Source organism: Guillardia theta (assembly GCF_000315625.1).
Source record: "Guillardia theta CCMP2712 unplaced genomic scaffold GUITHscaffold_17, whole genome shotgun sequence".
NCBI lineage: Eukaryota > Cryptophyceae > Pyrenomonadales > Geminigeraceae > Guillardia > Guillardia theta.
In genome coordinates, this window is record NW_005434657.1 from 411,319 (window position 1) to 426,378 (window position 15,060).

At 55.4% G+C, this 15,060-nt stretch overlaps 5 protein-coding genes across 5 annotated transcripts; 3 read left to right on the plus strand and 2 right to left on the minus strand.

Moving 5' to 3' along the window:
• Positions 1-4,107: 4,107 nt before the first annotated feature.
• Positions 4,108-6,304, plus strand: GUITHDRAFT_93254 (hypothetical protein). The gene is made up of 12 exons (XM_005836554.1): positions 4,108-4,288; positions 4,338-4,412; positions 4,464-4,557; positions 4,605-4,718; positions 4,774-4,819; positions 4,874-4,930; positions 4,982-5,031; positions 5,078-5,115; positions 5,211-5,766; positions 5,815-5,901; positions 5,957-6,034; positions 6,083-6,304. The coding sequence occupies exons 1-12, from the start codon at positions 4,185-4,187 to the stop codon at positions 6,158-6,160; spliced, it is 1,377 nt and encodes a 458-aa protein (XP_005836611.1). The 5' UTR covers positions 4,108-4,184; the 3' UTR covers positions 6,161-6,304.
• A 353-nt stretch (positions 6,305-6,657) lies between these two features.
• Positions 6,658-8,351, minus strand: GUITHDRAFT_104592 (hypothetical protein; the record flags this gene model as incomplete). The annotated part of the gene is made up of 6 exons (XM_005836555.1): positions 6,658-6,730; positions 6,773-6,859; positions 6,904-6,948; positions 7,091-8,005; positions 8,052-8,134; positions 8,187-8,351. 6 exons carry the CDS (start codon positions 8,349-8,351, stop codon positions 6,658-6,660), a joined length of 1,368 nt encoding a protein of 455 aa, XP_005836612.1.
• A 286-nt stretch (positions 8,352-8,637) lies between these two features.
• On the plus strand, positions 8,638-11,029 carry GUITHDRAFT_104593 (hypothetical protein; the record flags this gene model as incomplete). The annotated part of the gene is made up of 15 exons (XM_005836556.1): positions 8,638-8,718; positions 8,971-9,022; positions 9,079-9,109; positions 9,164-9,233; positions 9,279-9,334; positions 9,385-9,446; positions 9,491-9,544; positions 9,865-9,935; positions 10,147-10,218; positions 10,265-10,316; positions 10,370-10,424; positions 10,479-10,506; positions 10,555-10,631; positions 10,684-10,753; positions 10,961-11,029. 15 exons carry the CDS (start codon positions 8,638-8,640, stop codon positions 11,027-11,029), a joined length of 900 nt encoding a protein of 299 aa, XP_005836613.1.
• Positions 11,030-11,288: 259 nt separating this feature from the next.
• On the minus strand, positions 11,289-11,847 carry GUITHDRAFT_151418 (hypothetical protein; the record flags this gene model as incomplete). Its single annotated transcript, XM_005836557.1, has 4 exons — positions 11,289-11,343; positions 11,398-11,478; positions 11,524-11,705; positions 11,757-11,847. 3 exons carry the CDS (start codon positions 11,845-11,847, stop codon positions 11,398-11,400), a joined length of 354 nt encoding a protein of 117 aa, XP_005836614.1. The 3' UTR covers positions 11,289-11,343.
• Positions 11,848-13,439: 1,592 nt separating this feature from the next.
• GUITHDRAFT_104595 (hypothetical protein) lies at positions 13,440-14,562 on the plus strand (the record flags this gene model as incomplete). The annotated part of the gene is made up of 7 exons (XM_005836558.1): positions 13,440-13,463; positions 13,523-13,638; positions 13,679-13,793; positions 13,890-13,951; positions 14,028-14,181; positions 14,230-14,295; positions 14,515-14,562. The coding sequence occupies 7 exons, from the start codon at positions 13,440-13,442 to the stop codon at positions 14,560-14,562; spliced, it is 585 nt and encodes a 194-aa protein (XP_005836615.1).
• Positions 14,563-15,060: the final 498 nt, after the last annotated feature.

Genomic DNA, 15,060 nt, shown 5'->3' on the forward strand with positions numbered 1-15,060 from the left:
GGAGGAGGAGGAGGAGAACGGGCAGAAGCGAGAGCGAGAGGGAGGAGGGGGATATGGTATCATCATCACCACAAGCTTGAGGGTCCTCAAAGTCGGAGTTTGTCTCCCACCTACAGCACCGTCATCTCCCTTCAAGACTTCATCCTGCGCTCACCCCCCAGACAGGGCAGGCTGCGAAGGCGCAGGAACGAGCTGAACGAGCCCCTGATCTTGATGCTCGTCGCTCTGCCCGCTCCGTTAACTTCCCACAGGCAGCAGCCGCGATCAGGCAGTAAGTTTCACCGCTTGCAGTTTCTCAGCAGGGCCATGTTGAACTGGGGGAGGGCAGGGATGAGCGAGGAGGCGGACGGAGAGGAAAGGATGGGCGCTTGCCTTCTCGTGATCGCTTGTGATGTCTACGTTCTGCACATTCTCTGTAGCAGCCGCCCGTCATCGTCCATCAAACATTCCAGGTGCCTCTCACCTAGGATGTTCTGAATGACCTCCCTCCAGTTCCGACAGCAGAACGAGCAAATCTTGAAGCGCGATCATCAGTCGTAGCCTCTCATTCTCCTCCAACCCTCCCCTCCCCATCGCCTCCTCCTCTCCCTCGTCCTCAGAGCAGTACCAACAGGTCCGGAACACGAAAGTATGCGAGCAGTTTACAGAACAGATCGTAGGACAGCAGCTCGAACGGGCATACCCTGCCACACAGTCATGCCCAGTAGCGTGCAAGGCACTCCCCGGACCTCGACGATGGCACTTGTGAGGCGGGACCAGCAGCCTCCTCTTGCTCGTGGTGAGGGTTGGCGCTGCTAGAAGGGACGAGAGAGAATTTTCAACCTTGCGGGTTCTACTTCACAGATCGTACCTCGGCTCAATCGTCATCTCCATTAGGATGTTTGCAGCCCTTTCGACCTGACAGCAACCAAAGGTCGTCATGGCAACATCACCGCCAACTATCGACAAGAACAGCTGCAACTGCATCTCCATCGTCATCATCTCAACCATGATATCAACGCATCAAGACTCTAATCATCGTTCTGATTCTTCTCGTCTTCGTTCTCGAATATCACCATCTGGATTAGCAACAAGATGTACAACTTTATCCGCATCTTATCGTGGCCATCACGATCCTGATCATGATCGAACAAGATCTCGTCTCATGGCATTGCCCGCAACATTATTCCCACTCTCATCTACATCAAAAGCTTATCTCATTGCATCGCTCACATTCCATTCTGTTGACTGCAGAACTGAATTTAGGATGTCGACATCAACCGCTGTAGTCAATGTCAGAGCATGAGCAAGCATACTCAGCTTGATCAGCGCAGGTACATGGAAAGATCGCCGCCAAGTCTCTCAGGCATTCTGGACACGTCAGGTCAGTGCTCACGTCTGGCCGCAAGGAGAAATCGAAGTGGAGAATCAAAATCAGTGCATGTCCCGCAATTCATTGGAATGTGATTAACACACTGATCGGGTGCGCTCTGAAGATATCATCAAGACATCCAATAGCATCACACCTCAGCAGCCTCCTCCCTCTCACACCCAGCATGCCGTTCAGACCATCGAGACGGCATCGTTGCATCACCTTCGTTCACCTGCTCCCTGTCTCTGCCCCTCCTCGCCGCCTCCTCTTCATCTTTGAACTTGATTCGCTCCGTCCTAGCATGGCGGCCCATGTTCCCAGGATGCCGGGCCCGGTATCGTCGTGGCCAGTGACTGAGTAATGGTCTCCGAACCGGGCCGGGCCGCCGGGCCGGGCCGCCGGGGAAGTGTACAATCACCTTTGCGTTTTACTACTAATCGGTGCCGCTTTACTGCAAGAGTTCCGCGTGACCGATCACGAGGGCCATTTTTGCCAACAGGGGTCATATCCTATGAACTTCTGGGGGTGGGGGTTGGCGATCATGGTCTGCTGGTGTATGGGTCGCAAATGCAATTGGGGTACATAAAACCCAGTTATATAATCACCCACCCCTCCTCATGTGTGTGGAAGGTATTAATTACACCGGTGGCACCTTTACAATAGCTGTTTTAACACTGTAGGCTGACCCACCTATGGAATGATGACCCCTTGTCCGTAACCCTCCACTTACCCTACCCCCCATTTTTGGTTCATCTAGCCTCCACCCCTGCGGTCGCTTATGTAGCACGTATCCCATGTCGCAAATGAAGTCAGGTTTGCCGATCACCCCCACCCACTAGCAAGCAGTACCTCTACCCTCTCTTAATCTGAAAAGTACCTACCCTTCTCAGAATATCATCCCACCTCAGTGATGAATTACGGATCAACACCCCGTTTCTTCGTAAAAGGGACTGGCTACCCCCACCCCATGTTAGGAACCTTGCAAGGAACGAGTTGGGAAGGGGGTGGGGTCCAATGATAAGTCGCAATGAAAAAGTGGATCAACCGGGTGTACCACCCCCTCTTTTCACCCTCCCTAAAAATTGGAATCCCAATTTATTGGGTATTTTCAGTATACATAATGTATTTTCGTGATGATATTTCAAACTTTCATGCACTCATTCTGTGATACTCAACTTTCCCAAACAAAAACAAAAATAGTTTTAATATTTTTATGGTACCAAGATTTCTGAACATATTATACTATATCACTGAATAACATTTTTAAACTCGAACAGAATCCTGTACAATCCTGGGATCCCTGACTCTATAACTCTTCTGTACCAACTTGTTTTACCTCTTACAAGTTTCCTCCCTATCATCGGCTTTTAAAATTGTACCAGAATAACCAATTCTTAAAATCGTTTTTAAAACAGGAAAGGCGTCATGCCTTCCCCGCAGTCACAATTCTCCACCCCGATCAAGACTACCCCGACTACCCCAACCCCCTTGGGTACGTGGTACCCTACCCCCAGCACCAAAGCAATATCGTACCCACCCTTTCCTACCCGACCCAAGAGGGGAAATTGATCACCCGTACATCTGACCAATTTTAACCCCTCTTGAGGATATTTCTTCTGTACCCCACCACAGGATTTCCCCGAACTTCCTTCTAGACCCATCCTTTCTTGTGTCCACCCCCTTTGGAAGTACCCTACCAATGAGTTCCCTAATCATTACAGGATCATAGCACCCACAGAAGGACCCACCCTACATCGCTCAACCCTACCCCATAAACTCCAAGGACTACCCCAGTGCTGATGGTTGAGCCTCACCTTAGCTTTCTCTCCACCCCCACTGTTGTATTTTCATCTAGCAGAAGGGGGGTACTCACAACAGTCACAACGAGTAGTTCTCTACCCATTGTATTCCCAGTAAAAGTACGGGTCTATCAAGGCTTTTCACCATGAAATTGTACCCCTACCCCATGAACAAAGAGTGTTGTACCCACTCCGAGTACAAACTCACTACCCACCCTTCGTTACCCTACCCAGACCCATTCACTAAATTCTATGGACCCTACCCATACAGATCTCCCCAATCACCCCACCCTATCAAATCATGCACACCACCCCAACCCCCGTCACTGGACTGAACCTTCGTCCCATGGATCTTTATCCTCCTCTTTCGCACTGCCCCCCCGCCCTTCATGGCTCCGCACCCCTCCCCGACCTCCCCAGATGCTTCTACCCCCACCCCCAACACCCTCCGGACCATCTGCCTTCACTCCTCACCCTCTATCCTCTCCTGCCATCGACTCCCACCCCCTCCTCTTCTCTTCCACCCCCTTGTCTGGGTCGACAACCTCCTACCCCTACACCACGTCCTACCGCATCCTACCTCTCCATGTTCCACCCCGATGCTGCCAGCTAGCATGGATGACATCGACTTAGTTTTATAACCTGACTCCTTCCCTGCTCCCTCCAAACCACCTATCGCTGCTTCATTGCTCCTCTACACTTTTCATCCGCCTCTGAGCTCAATCCTAGTTGTCATTGTGGATTCATACAAGGTTCCCCGTCAGCGTCTTGCGTGTGCCATGCCATGCCATTGCACTGATGGCAGGAGAGACGCGTTGATGTCGAGAGAGGAATGAGTTTTCGACTTGAGCGCGAGTAGAAAGTAACAGGTCTAGCTGCTCAGTTTGTTGGACGACAGCATGATGCGATGCTTAGCTTTACCCTGTGCTGCGTCTTCTGACACGTTCTGTGATCTTCAGGTTCTCAGTCAAAACTCCCTCTCTGCCACACAGCCTAGCAAGAAGGAGCTTTGTTGCTGAACGGCCGAGTTCACTATGTGTGGATTCTTCAGAACGCCATTGCTGGTGGTGTCCGCTCTGTGCATCTCGGGCATCGATGCCTTCTCGCACACCGGGGCCTTCCACCAGGGGCTTGCGAGGTCAGATGCATGTCGCTGTGCGAGGCGTACGATGACGCGGATGCTTCAGGCCCACTCTGCGACGCGCCAGGTTGTCGACCTCGAGGCACGCTACCATGACGCAGACGGCTCCGAGCAACACCAGGTGAGCTCGTCGCCATGGCATGGGAAGGAGGGACTGATGGTGTGGACACAGGCCTCCTGTGGGACTCGTTGATCTCCTCACTAAGTACGCGTGGGGACAGCAGGATCCGGGCATCCCCCTGCCGATCAAAGCGATCCCTGGGCAGGTAGAGCGAGAGCGAGGAGGGTGACGGCGATGTAACGACCGCAACAGCCTCCCGAGCCAACCAACGCCGTGACAAAGGAGCACCTGGAGACGCTCTACCGCGACGGCGTCGTTCACATCCCGGGAGTGCTCGACGAGAAGTGGGTGGAGTACCTCCGAGCGGTGAGGCCCCGCCGATGGCTGCCCGGCGTCGACTGACTGACCTGCGTCATGACAGATCACAGACTGGCAGATCGAGAACCCGCACATCTGGGCTGTTCCAGGTAGATGCTGACGTCACCTCCTGGCGATGGATCGCATGCTGACCTGTTGGGCAGGCGTTGCCTCCGGCCTGTACGACTACATCCAGAGGTCCGCGTGGACGACCAACACAGGCATCTCCTCCTGCAACTTGTGATGCCGCTGGGCTGACGGTAGTTGGACAGGATTCGCTGATTTCTTGTACTATAGTCCTGTCGCTTCAGTGCTGGGAGAGGTAGAGGCGCTGCTCCCCCATGGCTCGTCGGCTGACTCCCTTGCAGATGGCCAAGTGCGGATGGTTCCCCGAGGGAGACAAGAGGTGAGATTCTCCCCTTGCTCCCCCCCAGTCCCCATGTGCTCTCCTCCTCATGCTCTTGCGCTCGCCCCTGTCCCTCCTGCTGACGCTCTCCCCAGGGGTTTCCACGAGATCCGCATCTCCACCGACCTCCTCATGGTCAACCCGAACAAGGGCTTCAAGTGGCACCAGGACAACCAGAACGGACCTCTGACCTCGGGCCATGGCGGCAAGCTCGACGCCCTTCGGTTCTGGGTGACCCTGGACGAGACGCCTCCTGACTACGGCGCTCCTGTCTACCTCCGCCGGTCCCATCTGAACGAGTACGTGGGCAAGGACGAGGTGTTTGTGAACCTGGAGGACGGGGATCTCCCTCAGTTCGCCGAGGACGTTGTGGAGTTCCGGCCGAAGCCCGGCGACATGCTTATCTGGCACCCTCGTTCGATCCATAAGGTCGACGGAGCTCCCAACGGAGACTGGGGAGGGCGCAAGCGTCGGGTGCTGGGAGGGACTGTGGCGATCGACGACGCCCAGTACCAGGGGAAGAAGAAGGCTCTCTTCTCCGACATGGGCAACCACAACCTCAAGCAGGGGGATCCGCTCAAGTCGCCTTTCTTCCCCATCATCTACCCGCAGTCCGACCCTTACGAGAGGGAGTTCCGCGCGCAGGGCAAGGTGCGAGCGTGAGGAGCGGCAGGGGAGCATCTGCTGACTGGCGAGCAGGTCGGAAGGTCGTTCGGAGGATTCACAAGAATGGTCAAGTCCTTGTTCACCACGGAGAACCTGACGCAGTTCAGCTCCTGGTCCAAGGTAGGAGGAGGAGGAGGAGGAGGAGGAGGAGGAGGAGTTGATGAGTGTCGAGCAGGTTGTGCAGAATGCGAAGAAGGTTGCCGAGGTCAACGAGCCCTTCCTGTGGGAGAAGCAGGCGAGAACGATCGTCAAGGTTCGTCCCCATGCTGCCTGCTCGGCTTGTTGCTCACTGAGGGGACAGGAGGAGTACTCCAAGGCGCTGGCAAGGCAAGGAGCTGCTCTTCAGAAGTTCGAGGAGCTTCTCGGAAGTGGGAAGTGAAAGGGAGGGGAAGGTAGAGGGAGCAAGTGAGAATGTTTTTGTGATTTAGGAGGAGAGGCGGCGGCGCGGGGAGAGGAGGGCAGGGACATGTTGGGGGGGGCCGTTTCCGAGACTGTGAGCATATAAAATAAAAAACAGCAAGACAAAGGAAAATAAGGAAGGAGGAGGAGGAGATAACATGGCTTGTCTTGATGTGCATAACTGGTCAGATTCTGAAACGAGGACTGCAGCAATGCAAAGAGAGGGAGGAGGAGGAGGAGGAGGATCAGCAAGTTGGAGGAGGGAGAGGAAGCACATCAGTGACAAGGACAGGAGACTCGAGTAAAAGTTCCTTCCGACATATCGCAGTAACGGAGCGAAGCGCACACGCGTTTCCATTTAGATTTACGTGTGACCTGAAAGCACTCGCTGCAATCTCTCTGACGATAACAGATGATGATGAGACGTGTGTCCTGATTGGCTCTGATGATGAATCCTCAGACGAGGAGCTATCGACCTCACGCAAGTGAGAGCAGGTAGCGCGCGTAAGGGGAGAGCGCGACGTCTCTGTCCGCTGCCGTCCTGACGAGCCTGAGTAGACGAACGTCCTCCTGCTGGCAGTACGTTGGCAACCGCTCTCTTGCAAGCTCCGATATGTCGAAAGACTGCAGGAGGATCTCTACCAAACAGTCCTCGACCTTGCGGTCCCGCTCTCGGAACCTGGACAGCAAGTCAGTGGGGAGGAGGAGCAGACCATCGGGTACCCCAGCAAGACTTGGCACGAGCCGTTGGCAAGGGTGTCGAGAGTCCTGAAAGGTCCTATGAGCCGTCGCATGCGAGAAGAGGCACGACTAGGAAGGAGAGGGGAGGGGAGGGAAGGGGAGGGGAGGGGAAGGGAAGAGAAGGAAACTTTCACAAGACATCGCCAGCAGGGCGGGCAGTCACACTTACCTTGTCAAGGGTCCGATGCTCTTCTCGCTGTAAACGCACTCGCTCGCTATAATGAAATCATATTCCTCATAATTGCCGGGCAAGCGCACTCCTGCTCCTGCTCCTGCTCCTGCTCCTGCTCCTGCTCCTGCTCCTGCTCCTGCTCCTGCTCCTCCTGATTCCTCAAACACCTCTGACATGGTATCCCCCCACCGCAGCGTCCTCAAGCACCACCGGCAGCCTCTGCTCGCGTTCTCGCTCAAGTTCATCTTGGCCAGCCGCAGGGCCTCACGAGAGACGTCGGTCGCTGTGACCTCCGCCCCTAGCAAGCAGGCGACCACCGACGGCACTCCCGTCCCCGCCCCAAGCTCGAGCACCCTCCTGCCCCGGAGGCTGGAGCACGAGTGTATGTCTACGAGAGACTCTGCCATCACCATAGCCACGTCCCACAGGCTACCTCCAGTCCCCGTGCTCTTTGGGTCCTCATAGCACATCACCCTGAGCGAGCAGACTGAGCTGCCTGCCTGCCCCCCTGCAGCCTCCATCCCTCCTCCCCTGTGTAGCACGATCTCTCTCCTGCTCAGCGCGCTTGCTCCTTGCGGGTGCCCCGCTCCCCCCTCCCCCCCGAAGTCGAAGACGATGCAAGGCGACACCAGCTCCATGATCAGCCCTCCTCCAGGGTTCTGCGTGCCCCCGGCCTCCTCCTCCCCTCCCTCCCCGGCTCGCACGTCGGTCACGGTGAACAGGAGCCTGTACCCCTCCCGCGGCCTCACCCGGGCGCTTCCGGTTACCTGAAGCCGCACCCAGCCCCTGAAGCATCCTCCTCCGTCGAAGTGAGGGTCGTGCATCTGTTCCTTGTCGTCTCGGTCTGCCAGCAACTGGACCTGCATGTGGCTCGTCTTGACCTGAGGCCTTCGGAGGCCGTTCGCTTCCACCCTGCCAAGAAGTCAACTCGCCCTCCAGTCAACCAGCCTCCACCCACATGACACTGAGAACGTACTGCTCCAGCTCTCTCCGGGCACGAGCTCTCCTGCTCTCGCCCTGACCTTCGAGCTCGTTCACGACCTGCTCGTATCCTCCCGTCACTTCCTCCTCCCTCCCTCCCTCCTCCACTTACGCTCTCTCCGAAGTCCGTCACGAGCTGAAGCGAGATCTGCCGTGCTACCCCCACGTGCAGGACCTTGGGAGGAGCATCCAGGAAGGAGATGCGCCAGTTTCGGCATGTCCAGCAGTCTGCCCGCGAGGGGGAGGAGGAGAGAGGTTGAGCTTCGACCTGAGCCATGTTGGAGGCGAGCGGAGCGGAGCTCCCGCTGCTGTCACAGCGTCCCCTCCGCTCCGCTGCTGTCACAGCGTCCCTCCTCTCATGCCCTCTTCTCGTCCTCCTCCTCCTGTTCCCTCTTCTCCTTCTCCTCTATCCTCTTCTTTCTTCTCTCCTCCTCTTTCTCCTTCCTCCCTCCGCCTCCTCCTCCTTTCGCCCCCTGTGTTCGCTTCCCATTCCCCGACACAGCCCTCGTCCCCGCTCAACAGGGGGGCGAATCGTGTCTGGAATCGTGTCAATATCTGTCGATATGAAACAATGGAGGGAGGAGGAGGACGTGGAGGACGTGGAGGACGTGGAGGACGTGGAGGACGTGGAGGACGTGGAGGACGTGGAGGGAGGAGAAGCAGAGGGAGAGAGGAAGGCAGGCAGGGAGGCAGCGGGATAGCAGGGCAGGCTTAGAGGAGGAGGGAAGGGAGGAGGAAGAGGATCCCCATTGAGGAGACGTAGCAGGTGAGCTTGACAAGAGGCGGGTGAGTACGAGAGTGAAGAGGCGTTCGTCTGATGAACATGAGCACATGCGGATCTTGATGAGTACAAGAGTGCACAAGCGCGAAGAGCTTGTCATGATTTGTGTCGGCAGGTCATGGAGGGCGACTTTAGGGCTGTCGAGGACGACGGGTGGGGGCCTTACGGTCGTGAAACTTCTCTTGTGCACCCACGTCCTCCTCACGAGCTCCTCGTCTTGCAGGTTACAGCATCTTGTACAAGCATCAGATCAGGTGTTGGAGGAGGAGGATGTGAACGAGTGGAACGAGCGCCTGACATGCAGCCAGCCTCCTGTCATCCATCGCCCTCTGCTCCCTCCTCTCCACCAGCTACGTGGCATCCCTCTACCTCTGGCGGGTCTGCTGGACTGGCCGGGGAGCCTCGTGACGTCTGCATGCTCAGGATGCGCTGAAGATTCCCCGCAACCACCCGACCTCGATCCGCCAGAGGATCGTCAGGTGGGGACGAGTAGGAGGAGCTGGCGTGCGAGTCTGACGGAGCTGTCAAGTGTCTCCGTCGTCGCCCTCCTCTCCCCCGCTGTTGTCTGCTGCTTCCTCGATGGAGGTCAAGGTGGACTGCTGACGTCTCGACACCTGAAGAGTTTCATCGCCCAGGGAACTGCAACATGGACAAGATCTTGAGGGTAGTCGGCCTCAAGAACGACGATGGTTTCTCGCTTGTATGTAGATTTTACCCTGTGCCTTCGCCTTGCAGTCGCTCTGATGATTGCTTCTCCCTCCTCCCTCCTCCCCTCCCCCCTCTGCTCTCTTCACTTCTCCTTTTTCTCCTTCTCCCTTCTCTGCTTTTCTCTCCTCCGTTGTCTGCTTTTGTTTCCATCTCCTTCCTCCTCCCTCCCTCATCCGCCCCCTCCTCCATCTCCTCCATCAGATCGCATGGCGTCCAGTCCTCCTCATCGTCTCCTTGTTCTTCGGGCCTCTGGTGTGCTGACGTCCTCCTTCCCACCCTGCCCTGACGCAGAGACAACCAGGTCCTCAACCTGACGGACCTGCTCCTCCACAGCTCCTGGAGGTGTTTCAGTGCTGGTGGGATGCGAACAGGGTGACGGATGCTGAACAGAGAAGAGCTCTCATCGTTCTCCTGGACCATGCCGGTCACCCAGGTCAGCCCTCCCTCCCTCCTCCCTCCCCACCTCCCTCCCTCCCTCCCTCCCTCCTCCCTCCTCCCTCCCTCCCTTCCCTCCCTCCCTCCCTCCCTCTCTCCCTCCCTCCCCTGCTTCCCTCCCTCCCTCCTCATCCCTGTCTTGTTGCAGGTCAGGAATCTCATCGTTGGCCCAGTCACAGAGGAGATCGTCTTTCGTTCCTGCATGCTCCCGCTCCTCCTCGTAAGGGACCTCACGTGTTTCCCCTCCCTTCCTGACGGAGATGCAGGAGGCAGGGATGAAACCTGGCCTTGCAATCTTCATCTGCCCCTTGTTCTTCGGTGAGCGTCACGTTGCGATCGGGAACGGCCTGCCATGACGTCGAGCACGCCAGGATCAGCGCATGTTCACCATGGGTATCAGCTAATGCTGGAGGGCCACATGAAGAAGTGAATTAGCTCAATGATGTCATGGCAGTGTTTCCTCTGACTTGTGTTCTCAAGGAACGTCGCCATCATCGTCATCTTTCAGGTCCGTCAATCCCTGCCCATGAGAGGCTGACCCGCCGCGTGTCGAAAGTTCTGCTTCACCACAGTCTTTGGGGCCTTCGTTTCCTACGTGTTCCTGCGCACGGGACAGCTCCTAACCATTATCTTGTGTGTCGACTCGTCTCAACTCTACAAGGCTCCCTCACTCGTTCTTGCTCAGGATACACTCGTTCTGCAACATGATGGGCTTTCCCGCCTTCAGCGAGATGTTCTCTCATGCTTATCGATGGGTAAGGGAGGAGGAGAAGGAGAGGGAAGGAGAGGAGGAGGAGGGGGGGAGGGGGAAGGGAGGAGTAAGGAAGGTAGGACGGGAAGGAAAGGAGGACGGCGGGAAGGGGAAGGGAAGGGAGGGAGGGAGGGAGGGAGGGAGGGAGGGAGGGAGGGAGGGAGGGAGGGATGGATGTTTCGATTTGGACGTCGCTCTGACTTCCTATCAGCTCATCTGCCCCTGTCTCGTCGTTGGTCTCTTCGTCTTTATCAGAATGTTTGGTTCATGGACCATCTGAGCCCATCGACAGAGCTACACTCCTCCTGTACATGTAAATTCTCAACATGATTCTCTGGCGCAGTTCTGGATACATGACACATGTAGAAGTAAAAACCACAAGACACCGAGGGGCCTTTCCCTTAACACACATGTATGCGATGCACTTTAATCCTCTCTTTGAATATATTTTATAGCAAGTTTCACCTATACAAGGCAAGCAGCGTCTGCCTGCTGGCACGTCAAGAGAAATCCGCGAGGGCCCGTCGGTCTGGATTTACGCTGAACCCAAACAAAGATGCGAGATAACCACAGCCTCAACAAAACGAGCAAAATCTGCAGCGCACGTTGAGCAAAGGACGAATCAAGGCAGGACTGAGGATTCACCTCTTAACGACGAGGAGCTCCGCGTCCGCGTCCACGTCCTCTTCCTCTTCCACGTCCTCCACGTCCCTGTCCTGGAGCGGAGGCCTGCGGGTTGTGAGTTGAGGTCACACCAAGGAACCTCGCCATCACCTTTCCCATCTTGTGCTTCGGCGCGTCCTCGACGAGCAGAGTGTCGAGGTTGAGGTTGTCAGGCAGCAGGTAGTAGCGGATGTTGCTGCCACGGATGGAGAGCTGCTCGAGAGGGACAGGGGTCTTGTTCCTCATTGTTAATTTTACAGCTTTAAGATGCGTGTTCATCGCCATGTCAATACCTAGACGAAAACAAGAGGTCAGGGCTGGACATCAGGGCATGACGATCGTACCAACGATGGTTCCATGAACAACAGAACCATTCTTCAACTCGATCGTCACCGTTTCGTTATTTAGCTTCATCAAGAAACGAACGAGCTTCATCTGTTCAGAACGAAATCAGTTTCCCACATCGAGATGCTAGTCACGGCACAGACATGGCCAAGAAAATTCCCCAGCAATTCTCATAGCTCGCAAATGATACAGAGAAAGATAGATATGTCATGCAGCAACGCTCAATGTTATTAGCGAGTTCTCTCGATGCAATCGGGTGAACAAAAAAACTCGTCTGCTCTTCAATCATAAGAGGATCATAGCTCTGATTGGCAGTCACAAGCAAACAATCTGAACGCTAAGTACTCCATGTTCAGTTCAACTTCACTGAGATTCAAGAAAAGTCTCCATTCTTTCCAACACCGTCATCATCACAGATACCAACGGTCATCTAAGATTTCAGGTACATGTTCAACTAATCCGCCCAAAGCAATAATGGTACAAATATGATGTCGTCTCCTTCTAGCAAGGATTCAATTCGTTCCCTATGACACAAATCTTTCTCCTCGCTTAATCACGCTGACTTGATATCTCTCCATCTCAGCTTCACTGAAACTCCTAGTCGTTGAAAAATTTGTCTCCCCTCATTAATTACCAACACATCTTAGTGTTCTTCACTCTCCCAACTTAAACCTCTCTTGGTACTAGCACTCCTCGCATTGCTCCTCCATTCGACACGCATACAAGATCCATCCATCTACGTCCCAAGGTAAACGTGTGGAATCCTTTGATCTCTTTGCATCTTGCTCTTCAGCTGCTGCTGCATCTGGCTGTTCGGATCAATCTATACTCGTTGGTCTCAGACTCTCGCTCTGTCTAGCTTCCATCTATACACAAGAAACCATGAAATCCTCCATTCGCTCCTGATCCTGCTCCTGATCCTGCTCTGAACTCAAGGATCTTCTGACGCTGCATGGTATACTGCTCTATTCCTTTCAACCACAACTCAAACGTACCATGCTAGATTACATACATCTCTGAACACTCTTCTGATCTCCTCCCTCGCTCCCTTATTTCCGCTCTGAATCATATCAAACCCCCTCCTGCTGTCCCTTCCCCTCCCTTCTTGCCACTGTTCCACCTTCTCTCTCCCTCTCCTCCCCCACAACTCGAACATCTCCTCAGGCCATGCCACCTCATCCACCTATCCCTTCCTCTCCCTCCCTCCCTCTCCCTCCCTCTCCCTCCTCCTGCCCGTCCCCCTCCTCCTCTTCTGTTCCTCCCGCCATCGCGCGGCAGAGGATCTGCCTCGTGCCTGCAACCGTTACATTTCCAACTGTCCGTTACATCTTACCAGCCGTTGTGGCACCGGGGCCCGGGCGCGGCCCGGCCCGGCCGTCACGCGGCTACGGTGAAAATTAAGGTGTAACGGTCACGGTTACAAGTTGGTGGCTGAAGAGACGGTCGAGATGGCCCAGAGAGGAAGTGGAGGAGCGCAGGGTAGGGACGGAGAGGAGAGAGAAGCCGATGACGAGAGATGGAAGACGATGGCTAGATTGTGTTAGGAGCGAGGGGGAGCGAGGAGGAGCGAGGAGGAGCGAGGAGGAGCGAGGAGGAGCATGTTGAGCAGTGCGTGTTTGTCCTCTGTGGCCTCCAGGAGTTTTCACTATCGTTGACCTGTTCCTTTGTTCCATCAGGAGATCATGAGGATCAAGAGCCACGACCAGGTACGGGAGACTTGTCGTCCTGGAAGAATGCTGTAGAGGAGTAAGTGTTTCTCACACAGGCTATGAAGGCCATCGCCTTCATCTGTATGCTTGTTGCAATGGCAGCGTGCTTTGCTGCCATGATGCAGGTAACCCCTTGCGTTTGTTCATCAGAGAAGAATGCCGCTGATCAGAGGTACATCTTTCAGGGCTCCCATGTCGGAGAGCTTGCGCAGGTGGTTTGTACTTAGACTCGAAACACCACCTGAAGTGATGCAGACTAAGGCAAAGTCGTCCAAGAAGGCAAAGCCTAGCTTCTATGGAGTCTCGCACGTGAAGACGTGGGGCAAGGTAAAGACATGGAATCAACTACTTCATCATGAAATACTCGATTTACATCCTCCTCCCTTCGGTAGACTGGTTGGCTGTGTAATCCATTGTGAACAGGTTTACGAGCCAGTTCTACAGAAGCTCCCCAGAAGCGCGAGTCAGATTTCTTATCCTCTCAAGTGAGCCAATACTCTCCCACTCTATCAACAGCTTTATTTGGACACCTGGAGGCAGAGCAACTCACGGTTCCTCCAGAGGTGCCGCAGCGGAGGAGTTTGCATCCATTCACAAGGAGGCCAAGAGACTGGAGGTGCCGACGATTGATTCCAACTTGCAGCAATTGACACTGAGTGCAAAGAATGTTTATGATCCAGCGACGGACAGAAATCCTTCCAAGAATATGCCCAAGGTAGACGACGATACTTGGCCAGCAGAGCAAGACACTGACTGTTCCCAGCACACCGGTGTGCAGAAAGACGACAAGTGGTGGTCCTTCGAATCTTATCATGGATCTGCTGCTCATGTAAGGCGACGAGAGGAGAGGATTCGTTGTGGTGCTGGCGGTGCTCATGGTGATGGGGTGAAGCTGTCGTGGTGCCCCAGTGCGCGTGCGACTGAGTCATGGCGTTGATGATGTAACGATGGGATTGAGAGGGAGGATGGGGAAAGCAGAGCAGGGCAGGAGAGGAGCAGAGGAGCAGGCGAAGGGAAGCGGTTTCTTCATGACCTGATTTTTTGAAAGGGCGGAGACTCGTGGTGGCAGCACGATCACACTAATCGCGGATACTAGACGTCATGGTAACTTGGGCCCTAGGCAACTTGAACTCTCTTACCCGCAGCCTACCGTTCTTACCTGCAAATCTTCCTGCAAGTTGACTTGTTATAGAGATTGTGATATTATTCTGCCGTGACTTGACTCCATAGTAGCCATCCTTTCACTTTGCAACTCGTCAAGTTCAAGCCCTTCAGTCCGGTGACCGACTCAGATTCCGCCTCACCATGGCAAGCTCAACTAGGGCGGCCCGGTTGAACCGGCTGGCCGCCCGGCAGTGTGACTCGTGACGGACCGTCGACGGGGGGGGGGCCGGGGGGCGCCGGCCCCGCCCCTGTCCGACGGCTGCCGCGGAGTGTACCCGGCCCGGGCCCTGGCAGCGCCCGGACCGTCCGGCGGACCCCGCCTCGTCGGCCGACGACTCAGTCACCGGGCCGCCCCGGGCTGTGCCATTGGGACTCAGCCTGACTGAGTCGGACCAGTGACTTCGGGCAGGCAGGCTATTTGTAGCGGGTT